Raw genomic sequence first — 14,960 nt, forward strand, 5'->3', positions numbered from 1 at the left:
CAGTCTTCAGTGTCACATGATCCTTCAGAAATCATTCTAATATGCTGATTTGGTGCTCAAGAAATATTTCTTATTAATATGATCATCAATGTTGAAACAGTTGTGCTGCTTAATATTTTTGTGGAAATGGTGCTTTTTCAGGATTCTTTGATGAATAGAAAGTTCAATTAAAAGTATATATTTGCAATTATTAAAAGTATATTTATTAAAGAATTTATTGAATAGAATAATCATCATAACATAATACACGTCTTCACGTCACTTTCGATCAATTTAATGCATCCATTATGAATAAAAGTATTAATTTCTCTCTCTTTTTTAAATCTTACCATGAATGTTTGAATGGTATCATTGTTTCCACAAAAATGTTAAACAGTTTTTGCTGCTTTCAACATTGATAATAATAATAATAAATGTTTCTTGAGCACCAAATCAGCATATTAGAATGATTTCTGAAGGATCATGTGACACTGAAGACTGGAGTAATGATGCTGAAAATCATTACAGGAATAAATAACATTTTTAAATGTATTAAAATAGAAAACAATCATTTTAAATTGTAATAATATTTTACAATATTACTGTTTTTACTGTATTTTTGATTAAATAAATGTAAAGAGACTTCTTTCAAAATCATTAACAAATTGTAATGTTTCCAAACTATTGACAGGTACTGTATATGTATATAGACTGCAAACTCTTCCTTTATATCCAGCCACTGTATCAACCTAAGATGAGCAGTAGAGCTGGAGAGGCTGGGACTGCTGTTTTATAGCTAGGCCGGAGCTTTACGATTTCCTTCAGCAAGATGAGTTGATGAGAGCAGTGGGACACCAAGATGGGGGGAGATATTGAGTAGAGAGACCGAGAGTGATGGAGAGTAAAATGGAGCACTAAAGGGACACGATGGAAAAAAAGAGAGTGACAGAGAGCAAAGGAGTGAAAGTGAAACATGCATTTGCATGCTATGCGAATAGCATATGAGATTAGAGTGCCTCAAATCAGAGTATTCAGATTATGGTTGATTATGATTCCATCATGTAATTTATTACAACAAAACTCTGTTATGAGAGTTATGTATATGCAAGTTGCCATATAAACAATCAGTCAGTAAATACACTGATTTAAGTCTTACAAAATTAAAGTATAAATCACAGAAAAGTTTGCAGGATCAGACATAACCAAAGTCAGTTGTGAACTAATGAATTTGACAACCTTCGTTTGTCTTCGGAAGACAAATTAAGATATTTTTGATGAAATCCGAGGGTATCTGATCCACACATAGGCAGCAACGACACTGCATCTTTTGAGGTCCAGAAAGGTAAAGTCATCATTGAAACTGGCGACATGACTACAATGGTTCAACCTTAATATTATGAAGTGACGAGAATACTTTTTGTGTGCAAAAACAAAACAAAGATAACGACTTTATTCAACAAATTCATCTGTCCCCTGTCATACTGCTACGCTATTTTCTTTGCAGAGCTTCAGTGTTTATGTCCGTACGGCGGCTCAGTATTGGCCGGCACAAAAAGTATTCTTCTCACTTCTTATTAAAGTTGAACCACTGCAGTTTTGACGGTTTTAACGATGTCTTTAGTACCTTTCTGGACCACAAAAGGTGCAATGTCGTTGCTGCCTATGTGTGGATCATATACCCTCGGATTTCATCAAAAATATCTTAATTTGTGTTCTGAAGACAAATGAAAGTCTTACGGATTTGGGACAACATGAGGGTGAGTACTTAATGACAGAATTTTCATTTTTGGGTGAACTAACCCTTTAAGAAATGTTTCTTAAAGCTGCTGTAGGTAACTTTTGTAAAAAAAATTTTTTTACATATTTGTTAAACCTGACATTATGTCCTGACAGTAGAATATGAGACAGATAATCTGTGAAAAAATCAAGCTCCTCTGGCTCCTCCCAGTGGTCCTATTGCCATTTGCAGAAATGCACCGCTCCCGGTAAGAAACAACCAATCGGAGCCAGGAGGAGTGTCTTAGCAGTGTCAATCAATCAAGCTCGCGTGCGCGCTGATCTCACCCCTCCCATACACAGCGCCAGCGCATACAGGCTTCAAGATTACCGGTGTGCCACAGCTTTGCTTATGGCGGAAAAACAATCCAAACTGCCAATTCCTCGAGTGGCACCTGCTCATAAAATAAAGACGGGTAAACGGAAAAAGACAGATGACGATGATAAAAAAGCCAAAAAGAAAGAATTAGATAGAGCCCGAAATAAAACGAGGGTAAATATCGGAGCGGCTTTTCCGAGGTGGAGGGAGCTATGTATCCTGAATGGATTAAAAACCGATGCAGAGTCAGCCACATTTCTGCTTGACAAGTAAGTATCCCTGCTTGATTTGTTTAATTTTTTAAGAACTACACAACTAAGATAATTTCAAAACAGGACTGACAAATTATGTATGGCATGGTTTCTTGTAGATTTCAGGGTGGTCCTTTGCATATAACATCGTTTTATTTCGCCATAAGCAAAGCTGCGGCACACCGGTAATCTTGAATTTGACGCCTGTACACTGTGCATGAGAGGAGTGTGATCAGCGCGCACGCGAGCTTGATTGATTGACACTGCTAAGACACTCCTCCTGGCTCTGATTGGTTGTTTCTTACCGGGAGCGGTGTATTTCTGCAAATGGCAATAGGACCACTGGGAGGAGCTAGAGGAGCTTGATTTTTTCACAGATTATCTGTCTCATATTCTACTGTCAGGACATAATGTCAGGTTTAACAAATATGTAAAAAAAATTTTTTTACAAAAGTTACCTACAGCAGCTTTAAAGGGTTAGTTCACCCAAAAATTAAAATTCTGTCATTTATTACTTATATGTCATTTATTTATTTATTCTGTCATTTATTTTAGTTGAAATCCGATGGCTCCGTGAGGCCTCCATAGGGAGCAATGGACACTTCCTCTCTCAAGATCCATAAAGGTACTAAAAACATATTTAAATCGGTTCATGTGAGTACAGTGGTTCAATATTAATATTATAAAGCGACGAGAATATTTTTGGAGCACCAAAAAAACAAAATAACAACTTATTTAGTGATGGCCGATTTCAAAACACTGCTTCAGGAAGCATCGGAGCACAGATGAATCAGTGTGTCGAATCTGCTGTTCGGAGCGCCAAAGTCACGTGATTTCAGCCGTTGGCAGTTTGACACTCGATCTGAATCATGATTCGACACACTGATTCATTTATGCTCCGATGCTTCCTGAAGCAGTGTTTTGAAATCGGCCATCACTATATAAGTCGTTATTTTGTTTTTTTGGCGCTCCAAAAATATTCTCGTTGCTTTATAATATTAATATTGAACCACTGTACTCACATGAACCGATTTAAATATGTTTTTAGTACCTTTATGGATCTTGAGATAGGAAATGTCCATTGTTCCCTATGGAGGCTTCACTGAGCTATCGGATTTCAACTAAAATATCTTAATTTGTGTTCTGAAGATTAAAGAAGGTCTTACGGGTGTGGAACGGCATGAGGGTGAGTAAAATCATTTTTGGGTGAACTAACCCTTTAATGTTCTCATCTTTCTTTTTTAAGATTGTTCTAAAGACAAAACTTATGAAGAATTTGATTTCCTGAAAAGAATGTTAATGTAAATAAACAGTTAGGAAAAGCCATCTGTAAAGTCTATAGTCTGTTTTGGTCACTGTGTTTGCTGTGCTCATTTTGACTCAGTTCCTAGTCATCGTTAGTTTCCTTGGTTGTTAATTAAAGGTGCAAAAGAGGATCTTTTTGTCGACTGAGAATCCAAAGACTGTTACTGAGTTTTTGAAATGAGCGAAAAACATTCCATGCAGCGCCTGTGGAGTGTGGAAAGTTACTGGAGCGCGCAGCCGCGCTCGTCTCTCACAAGGAACGTCATGGCAGTGATTGACAAGCCAGAGGGCCAATCATTTACGCGATGATCGCGTAAACGATTGGCTGATGTTTTTAAGGCCCTACCTCGTGCACAGATGATGTATATTAATATTATTACTTTCAGTGCACCTAATAAATAGTCTTTTATCAGTTAGTAAAGACAGTTTCAAGTAATATTGCAAAAATGTATAAAACAAAACATCCTCTTTAGCACCTTTAATTTACGCACTTGTTCTGTTTTCCATATTTATGCCTTCAGTTTATTCAGTTCATTGTTTTATGTCATTAATATTTTATGAGGTTGTATTTCTACATTATTTACTCCTGTGAGTTATTATGAAATAAAGTGCTTTTGTTTGATTCCTCATCCTACAAACTAGCTGTGACACCAACTTGTCTTAAATCCAGACAAATAAGATTTTTATTCATTTAATTGGTTTGTTTCAAATATAAACTAACACTTTCCTTTATGGAATATCACGTATTTCCCAAAGTGAACAGTTCTTAACATAACCATTTTTTCTTAGTGTGAAGAACATTTAAATAACAAAGAAACTTTTTCCAGTATAAAGAACATTTCTAAAGAATGTTAAAGGTTCTTCATGGAACCCTTGATGCGAATAAAGAAATTTTTTTTTAAGAGTGTACTACGTCCCAAATTACTACTCTACTCACAATTTACTAAGTACACACTTTCCCATTAGCCGTGCTGTGTTGCTGTGGCTGTGAGGTCGCAGTTAGCTGGCGCGTCTCAGGCTGAGTCAGCGGGAGGCTGCATGATACAGTATAATAGACCTCTTCCCATTGGCTCGACTCTCTTCCCCTCCTTTCCTCTACTCTCTTCACTTCTCCTTCATTCAATCTCATTAATCTGTCTGTGGAGGGATTAGCCAGCTCATATTTATAATTGACATAAATTGAGCTGTAGCCAGGCTACAAGGGAAAAGACAAGAGTTCCACTGGGTCCCGAGATTACCTCACACATCTCTCATTTAGACTGAGCTCTCCCTGTTTCTCTCTCTGCCCCCTCACCAAAACAAACTCTTCTGAGGATTCTTGTTTCCATAGAGTTAAACCAAGTCGGTAATCAGGAAGAGCACAAATAGCCCGTAAGCATAGTGCAACGATGAGACATCTGGGGAAGAGAGAATCATCTAGTGCTATTTTAAAAGATTACAAGTTAAGATCTTATGAGAGCATTTGTGGCATGCTGATTTCCCCAGCGCTTCAATTTGTAAAAAATGTAACGCATTTAACAAAGGAAAACTATGATAGGTAAGAGAAAAAGCTGAATTTTCCAGCGCATACTTTTTATTGTTTAATGATGCATGGTGATGAGTTATTGTATATAGCTTCACATATATGTTAATGTCTAACAGTGAGTATTTTAAATGTTTATTCTTTGACTTTGAAAATTCCAGGGGCCCAGAGAACATTATTTTCTGTGGTAATCGACATTATGCCACAGATGCAGTCGATACAGCTTAACCTGCATTAAATCCATAACGTTCCTGATAAATATCACAAAAAGCACGACTTTGACATTTTCTGAATCTTAAATGTCCCAAAAAATAAAACCTACTGAATGACATTATATTGTAAAAAATTGACAAATGTGAGCTAACATGGTAATCTACTGCACAACAGCGAAAAAAAAAATGTTTCTTGAGCACCAAAATCAGCATATTAGAATGATTTCTGAAGGATCATGTGACACTCATGACTAGGGTTGGGTATCCTTTGAATTTTAAAGAATCCGGTTCTACTTATTGATTCCCAGTTTAATTTTCTTTGATTAACACTAATGACAGACAGCAGCAGGTTTATTAGGCTGCTGTCACTTTAAGAAATGATGCAGGATCTAATATACGGTTACACGCGTTTTCTTTCTCAACTGTTTCCGTTCACTTAATACAAAACAGACTGTTTACACGAGGATATTTTGACAATTTTGTGTGTATTTGTGCGTTCAAGCGCAAGAAGATGCGTACGAGAACTCAATTCAGTAATGCGCACTACATGTGAGGCGGCATTCTGTGCACGCCTATGCGCTTGAAATGGTTTTAAATCACATTACAAGCGGAATCTAAATTAATTTTATTTCACAATCCGATTTCTGGCCTTAAGTACCGGATTCCAGAATTCACAAACCTTCTGAAGACAGAATAACTTTGTATATACATTTTTCCTGTAATTTTGATTAAATAAATGTAAACTTAGTAAGAATAAAGAAAAACATTGAAAGACAAAAGTCTTTTGAAAGGTAGTGTATGTATATATATATATATATATATATATATATATATATATATATATATATATATATATATATATATATATATATATATATATATATATATATATATATATATATACACACACACACAAACACATGAAAAAAATTATATACACAATTAAATCATGCTAATCTTCAAATGATTTCAATATTAATTTAAATATTAATAATATTAAAAATACACTTTTACTGACACATTTTCTATGACAAAGTGTAGTTAAAGATTCATATTCACAAAGAGTTTTGCTGTGATAAATGGTGTTTCAATAAAAAAAAAGTACTAAAAATAGAACCACTGCTTGGAAGGAGTGCTCCTTGTTTCAAAACAGAAATCTGAAAGCAACAAAGGGGAGAAATACCAAAAGACAAGGACATGGAAGTGAAAGCAAGACAGATGGGGTGAAACAGGTGAGCTGTGAATGAATGGATGTAGAGGGTGAATGCATGCTGTCCCTAGGATCCATCTGAGATCAAGGGCTGAGGGAGGTGAGGAACAACCTCAGAACGGGCTGCCCTGGCCCTGCAGAGAGCCCTGAGCACAGTACGTCTCATTCCTGTGTCCTAGTCACAGCAAGGTCTCCAAGCACATTAACGACACAGGCTGCGAGGGGGTGTTTTTCACTGGCACGGAACACACACTCACAAATCACAATGAGGGCAGGGCAGCAGCCAAAACACAAAGGGGCCGCGTGTGGTTACTCTCTGGAAAATGTCAGCGCTGCATTACAAGCACTGAACCTGACAACAATGAAGGAAGGTTTGAAATATACGTTCAATATCTCAACAGCTGGGGTGTGGCATAAGATATCGACTTACCTTAATTTCTCAGATTCTGCCTTGATTTCCTCTGCAAAAGAAAAAAGAAAATAGTCACAGGAGTGTAGTAAACAATAAAGAAAAAAATAAACTAGCACTCCATAAGGGCTAATGAGGTTGAATTGAAAGCAGCTATAAATACAGACTTAATCAGACGGTAGACTTGTTTACTGTCTACTGCCAGGGAAACACAAGAGTTTGAAGTTCAAGAGACGCTTAAGATACAATATAGCATTATGCAAATCTGTGTGGTCTTAAAAATAATAATTATATAAAAATACTAAGATAAAGAAAATATTTTTTATAGGATTTTAAAATATTATATATATATTATATATATATATATATATATATATATATATATATATATATATATATATATATATATATATATATATATATATATATATATATATATATATATATATATATATATATATATATATATATATTTTAAAATCCTATAAAAAATATTTTCTTTATCTTAGTATTTTTATTCGTTATTTTATTAGTATTTTTATTGGATTGGTAAGATTTTTAATGTTTTTAAAAGAAGTTTCATCTGCTCATTTACTTAATTAAAAATACAGTAAAAACAGTAATATTGTGAAATATTATTACAATTTAAAATTACTGTTTGTAACATTATAAATGTCTTTACTGTCACTTTTGATTGATTTAATGCATCCTTGCTGAATAAAAGTATTAATTTCTTTAATTTCTTTTCAAAAAAATAAAAATAAAAATTCTTACTGACCCCAAACTTTTGAACGGTAGTGTAAAATGTTACAAAAGCTTTGTATTTTAGATAAATGCTGTTCTTTTGAACTTTCTATTCATCAAGGAATCCTGAAAAAAAAGTATACAACTGTTTTCAACATTGATAATAATAACAAATATTTCTTGAGGAACTAATCATCATATTACAATGATTTCTGAAGGATCATGTGACACTGAAGACTGGAGAATTGATGCTGAAAATTCAGCTTTGCCAACACGAGAATAAATTACTTTGTAAAATATATTCAAATAGAAAACAGTTATTTTAAATTGTTATAATTTTTCACAATATTACTGTTTTTAACTGTATTTTTAATTAAATAAATTAAGCCTTGGTGAGCAGACGAAACTTCTTTTAAAAACATTAAAAATCTTACCGATCCCAAACTTTTGAGCGGTGGTGTATATATTTTCTTTTTAATAATTATATATATATTTTTTTTCTGACAAACGTTCATCCAATCATCCATCAGGGTTGTGACGAGACAGTTAGCTCATGAGACAAAAAAAGTGGAAAGAGAAAAAGAGTGGAAAAAGAGTCTGCAGGTGCATTTGAAATGGTTTAACTAATCATCTTGTAATGAATGTCAACTTTCTGAGTATGCAGTAAAAGACAATACTCAAGCACTGTAAAAGGTTTTGGCACAAACTCAACTGACTCTCCTGTATGATTTCATATGAGTCTCTTCAGACCTTAGAACTGTACATGATTTATGAGCTTCTACAAATTTTGACCTCCTAACTGGCTGTGTTGTGCAACGAATGCTCCGCCTTAGTCTTGTCAGTCATCTCTCGTCACATGATCAGTGAACTCTGATTCCTGCTCCACTATGTACGACTCTGCTGCTCGTGTTGGATGAGCTGGATGGAATTGAAGCGATCGTTATCCAACTGAATTAAATGGTTTTTATTTTTATAAAAAGCAAAATGACAGTGGAGGCATAATCTAAATGTAGAAGTGTAGAAATGTAGAAGTGGCATATTCTAATTTCACCCTTGCACTCCGTCATGTCCACAGGCTATTACGAGACTGCTTTTCACCTCCACGAGAAATCTCATCACATTTTAAAGGTGCCATCGAACGTTTTTTTACAAGATGTAATATAAGTCTAAGGTGTCCCCTGAATGTGTCTGTGAAGTTTCAGTTCAAAATACCCCATAGATTTTTTTTAATTATTTTTTTTAACTGCCTATTTTGGGGCATCATTAAATATGAGCCGATTTATGCTGTGCGGCCCCTTTAAATCTCATGCTCTCTGCCCACGGAGCTCGCGCTTGCCTTAAACAGTGCCTTAAACAAAGTTCACACAGCTAATATAACCCTCAAATGGATCTTTACAAAGTGTTCGTCATGCATGCGGCATGCATGCGTCGGATTATGTGAGTATTGTATACTGTTATATTGGTTACATTTGAGTCTGAATGAATTTGAGGCTGTGCTCCGTGGCTAACGGCTAGTGCTACACTGTTGGAGAGATTTATAAAGAATGAAGTTGTGTTTATGAATTATACAGACTGCAATTGTTTAAAAACGAAAATAGCGACGGCTCTCTTGTCTCCGTGAATACAGTAAGAAACGATGGTAACTTTAACTACATTTAACAGTACATTAGCAACATGCTAACGAAACATTTAGAAAGACAATTTACAAATATCACTAAAAATATCATGATATCATGGATCATGTCAGTTATTATCGATCCATCTGCCATTTTTCGCTATTGTTCTTGCTTGCTTACCTAGTCTGATGATTCAGCTGTGCAGATCCAGACGTTAATACTGGCTGCCCTTGTGTAATGCCTTTCATAATGTTGGGAACATGGGCTGGCATATGCAAATATTGGGGGCATACACCCCGACTGTTACGTACACCTTTAATCCCAAAAGATTAAATCAAAGAGCTCAACACAGTTGAATTTTTTTATTTTTTATTATTATTTTCAGGCCGCTCCCGCAAATGTAAATGCACATTCTAGAGTAAACAAACAGATGTTTAACTGTAAGCCTCTGGCTTTCCACACTATTATTGGTAGTTAAAAGCATAATTAAATCATCCAAAATATTAAAAAAAAATATTAAAATATTTAATCATCCAAAAAGCAAGGGCTCAATCAATGACACCAAACATAGACAGCTCCTTCATTTACATCACTACCAGAACATCCTTCTGTCAAGAGCCATTTCCACTGCTAACACTAAAGAATTTAATTACACGTGGACCCTTTAACACCTCTTCTTCTGAAATCAGTCATTAACTGCATCAGAAATGCATTCAGAGTGTTGCAAAAATTTACTAACGAGAGGCCCAGAGTCGGAGGTACTTGCTGCAAACATCTCAAAGGTTCAACATTACATAAATTACACTTTAAATCAGTTTTAACACCTGGATTCATTAGCATACAAGCACTTTGCACCAACACAAGTCAGTCGTGCTGTTACTCACAGGTCAGAATATCTGACTACTTCAACCTGTGCTGGTGTCTAGAAAGTAGTTTGGACTGAATATGTTTATTCTGAACAAGTGCCTCTGGTCTCAGCGAGCAGCTGCAGTCATGAATGACTAAGTGCTCAGCACGGGAACAATGTAATACTGTAGAAAGAGCACTCTCCTTCCTCCTCTCGGCAGTAAACAATGACGAGTATAGCAGCATAATGACATCTACACGCTCTGCTGACAGACAGCCTCCAACGCACTAAACTGCCTACGAACATGGACAGAATATCGAGCGCTGGTGTCTGCTTGCACTCAGATCATTCTCCATCACTCTGCATGCATTTCCAAAAATATTAGGGATATAGCTGGGACCATACTGCGATATTAGCTATGATTAGCATTTTATTTTAATTAGCAGTAGTGGTCGTTTATACTTTGAAAGCAGAGAACTAACATGTTTAATAATTAACAGGTTTAATATTTACAGAGGTCCCCAAACTGATCTTGCTAGGGGTTTTCAGAGGTATGAAAAAATCTGAGAAAATTTTAAGATGTTTAAAGGCCAAAAAATGGGTAACAATAGCTTTAAAACTTTGTCAGTGGGCAGTAGCATAAATTATATGTCAGTACAAAGCCGACAAAGTTTAAACCCCAGATGGGATTTAAACTTTGTCGGCTAAAGACCCAAATTTGGTTTGAAGATGAAAAATGTACCCAACACAGTGTTCTCTCACCATTCCTCATTTCTAACATGCACTCACCGCGTTCGGAGTGGTCTTACGTCTATCAAAGCATGAAAGAAATTAAAGCTGCTACTCTCTGTATGTTTTTCCGTCATCTCCTTATGCATTCATATGTAAATTGCGCAAGCTCGTTTTGTCTATTAAATCGAAACATCTGAAAAACTCATACATTTACCCGCCCCTAGACCCTCTCCTAAAAAAAATATCAGGACAGAAATGGTTGAAAATGGAAAAAAGAGATTAAAACAGCAGGTGTAAACCGGTATGTCTCGTCTTCTTGTGATCCGATTGACCAAAACGCATCTTAATACCATCTTAATAAACTAAGTTTATTAAATTAATTCACAATATGTGCACATTCATTATTAATCTCATGCCTAATATGATGAAAACAGCTTTGCTAATGTTCCTTGTCTTGTCACATTGACTGTTATGAATTCCATTACATGAATCATGTAAAATACAGCTACATTTTCAATTCAAAATGGCATAACTACACAAAAGTTTATTAGTTTCCAACCCTGATTATTTCTATCGGTCATTTAACATTTCTGTCATAATAACGAAGTCCGGACCTCAGTGGTGGGTATGGCCCTGATTTTTAGACTATTTTTTAAAACAATTTTAAACTAAATCAATAAAATGATCCCATGATGGGAACCACTAAAATGTTCTATATATGAAGCGCCTGAACCCTTTAAGTTTCTATATAGAACCTATTCTTCTAAGAGCTTCGTTTACTGCGTAGCTCAGGTCTATGACTGGTTAGATTAAACTAAAGTAGCTGTATTCACTGGGTTCACCGCAGTGCAGGATGTAGATCGGTTTAATCAGTTTTAGTGGTAGACTGTCCCTGGTAAAACATGGAAACCATAGCAACATGATAATTTCCCAGAGAGCCACATGTATTGTGTTACCTGAAATTTCAATACTGAAAACACCCTTGGTCTAAATTTATCCTCTCAATCCATTGCATTAGATCCATTCAATGCACTTATTTTTCTAATCTTCAGAGAAAGCAGTGAACTGACCTTGAGAAAGACTTTGGGCTTGAGCAAACAAATCAAGAAAAACAAATCACAGCCTCCACATCACAGCTGAATTGTAAAGGAAAATCTTCCAGAAAAGCATCCCATCTAGAGGTTCCACCAATATTCAAGGCTTTTTGGCTTTGTAGCAAAAATATGCCCTGCATTATGTACATTATTTTAATTATGTGATTAAATAATACATTAATTTTATTACTTACATTTCAGAAATGTATTGGTATTGTGACACTGAATATACATGAATGCATTCATTCATGATGCATTAATTAAACTGTATTTGCAGGTCTTGTGTGTCACTGGATAAACAGATAAGCTCCTGTTGCGTGTCTTCAAACTGGCAACCCGCGAGAGCGTCGTGTCTGAAGAGGAGGGGGCGGGGCAAACAATATTTTGAATTTGGACTGCAGTCCCATTTCAACCACTAGCTGTCATTCTTACATAGAGCCGTAGTTCACTGATAAGCCACGCAAATATCGCGTTCATTATCGAAGGCGATTCATCTGCGATATGAACGTGATATTGCGTGGCTTATCAGTGAACTACGGCTCTGTCTGTTAAATGGCGCTCCATTTGAAAGCAGGTGATGGCGATTTAGCGGTAATCAGGGAACCGGCTTTACTGACGAAATGCGCGTGAGAATCGCATGCGATATATCGCCCAGCCCTACCGCGGACATGAAAAAACAACCCGCGGCAACAGTGTAAACAACCCGCGGCAACGCACTAGTGTAAACGGGCCTAAGGGTGTGTTCACACTTGTAGTTTGGTTTGCTTACACCGTGTCTACACCGGACATGAGTGGCCCGACACATTAAAAGACAATAGAACCCATTATAATCAGTGATACTGTCTACACTGGATGCGGCGCGACAACAAAATTCCCGTTCCCAAATTCAACGTTCTAGTTCTGACTTAGTCCATGTGCTTTGCAATGGACGGTTTGTCCCACTCAGTGTAGAGTTAGTTCATTTGGTCTGTACAAAAAAAAACAACAACATCTAGTCCTGGTCCGCTTAGCATTCACATTGGCACTTTTAACACTGAACCCAAAGATACCAAACCTAAAGGCATAGAGATACGATCACAACCTGATTGGTCATCTTTTATGACGTATATTTCGTGACAGAACTTACCGAACATTAAAAAAAAATAATGCTGTGTGCTGGGCTATATGTGCATGTTGCATGAGCATAGCTTACATATGATGGTGTTTTGACCAGCTGAGAACCCATGAGGAGCTTATAAAATGTGTAAAGGAGTCAAAACAGGTGAGGGAATCCCTCCATCACACACACAAGAAGAAGATTTGCTGTGAGGAGACGCAGTTCTTGATGCCTGTACTGAACTGTAAAGGGCAACATTGTGACTTTGACGAGAAAAACAGGTATGCTTGAGCATTCTGTCCTTTTTAGGGTTGCATCTTGTGACATCATGACCTGTTTATGGTAAATTTACATGTCTTTGTTCTGTGATGTGTTCATATTTTATTCAAACTGCACCAGAGTTCGTTTGGAAGCGGACCGAGACCCATCTTTTCAGCGGTCTTGGTCCACTTGTTTGGTACACACCAGGGTTCAGATGGCAGCGTTCACACTTATTCAAATGAACCACATTAACAAAGCAAACGCACCAGGGTTCTTTTAATCAAAACAAACCTGCCAAGTGTGAACACCCCCCTAATCATTGAGCTACAAACATCCTATACATCTTAAAAAAATATGATGAGTAGCACAAAACACAGTCTTACTGTACTCCATAGTGGTGCATTCTAACAGTTGGCACCATTATGCTCTTGAAACGTTGCCAGCGCCCACTCTTTCTGAGCCGACAGTTGGGACAACATATTATGACACTGCATAATTACATTTCTTTCAGTTACAATCAGCTTCAAAGAACTGATGAAATCTCACTGTGCCACCCAGCACTCACAGTTTCCAAAAAAAGTGTGTTAAATAAATAAACCTTCTGTTAACTCCATACAGTTCATACAATTCTGGCTCTGTCTAAAAAGCATTACCAAGGCTTGTTTCAATTTAAATTTTCTACATAATGCATGTGTGTGTGGTGAACGAGGAGCACAGAGCTGTATCTGTCCACCCTGAATCTGCACTGACCCACATTAGGAGGGCTTCCGTGTGTCACCCTGTTGACTTTAGCAGGGCCTCTAGACCTTCTGCGAATCCCTGGACTGGAACACATGGCATTCCACATAGCCATGGGGAAAAAAAAAAATAGACTAAAGCAGGCCTACTGTATTCAGCTGCCAAAGAATGAGAACAAATGTGTGTAACAGACAATAAGATTACACTGAATGTCATATACTGGGATGTGCAAAACTACACATCTTCAAAATTAACTAGTCATCTAAATGACTAGTCAACTACCCAGTCTCACATATGCAATGGTCGAAAAGAGTGAGGTGATAAAATGGCCAAAGACATCTTTATGGATGTCTATGGCTGTAGAAGGCGCTTTAAAGACAAAATTTACCAAATTATACAAATGACAGAATGTTACAGAAACAGTTGTGCTTCATGATAAAATAAACAGTAATAATCAGTTTGAATTATGTATGCTCGGGATGCGCTGATGGCAGCTCAGAGATAATTGAGCTCTAAGGACAAGCGCTGACAGTTCAGCATGATGAAATAACGTAAAAAAAGAACTAAACTGCACAGAGCCATGATTCACTCCAGTCCAAGCAATGATACTAGCATAATTAATGTAAACCAAACCTACAACCAAATAATTGATGTAGGATGGCTCTAGGATGACTGCATTCGTTCACTCTAGGTGATCTTACCAAGTCGCTGATAGTACGATTACAAAGGGGCAAAACATTAGTAATTACAAACACTTTATCCAAATAAATGAAAAATAAAACACTGAAAACTAAAACCAGTCATTTTAAATGCTACAAGTGAATTTAGGCATCACAAAATTATGAAAAA

The 14,960-nt window shown here is 36.4% G+C and overlaps 1 protein-coding gene across 6 annotated transcripts in view; it reads right to left on the reverse strand.

The window, feature by feature from the left end:
* The window catches only part of arfgef1 (ADP-ribosylation factor guanine nucleotide-exchange factor 1 (brefeldin A-inhibited)), an 83,642-nt gene that overhangs the window by 51,462 nt on the left and 17,220 nt on the right, over window positions 1–14,960 (reverse strand). For all 6 annotated transcript variants that reach the window (XM_048174059.1, XM_048174058.1, XM_048174057.1 and 3 more), the window contains exon 2: window positions 7,005–7,035. In XM_048174059.1, the coding sequence (XP_048030016.1) occupies window positions 7,005–7,035 (31 nt within the window). The remainder of the gene's footprint in view (window positions 1–7,004; window positions 7,036–14,960) is intronic.

This window comes from Megalobrama amblycephala, linkage group LG22, assembly GCF_018812025.1.
Source record: "Megalobrama amblycephala isolate DHTTF-2021 linkage group LG22, ASM1881202v1, whole genome shotgun sequence".
Classification (NCBI taxonomy): Eukaryota; Metazoa; Chordata; class Actinopteri; order Cypriniformes; family Xenocyprididae; genus Megalobrama; species Megalobrama amblycephala.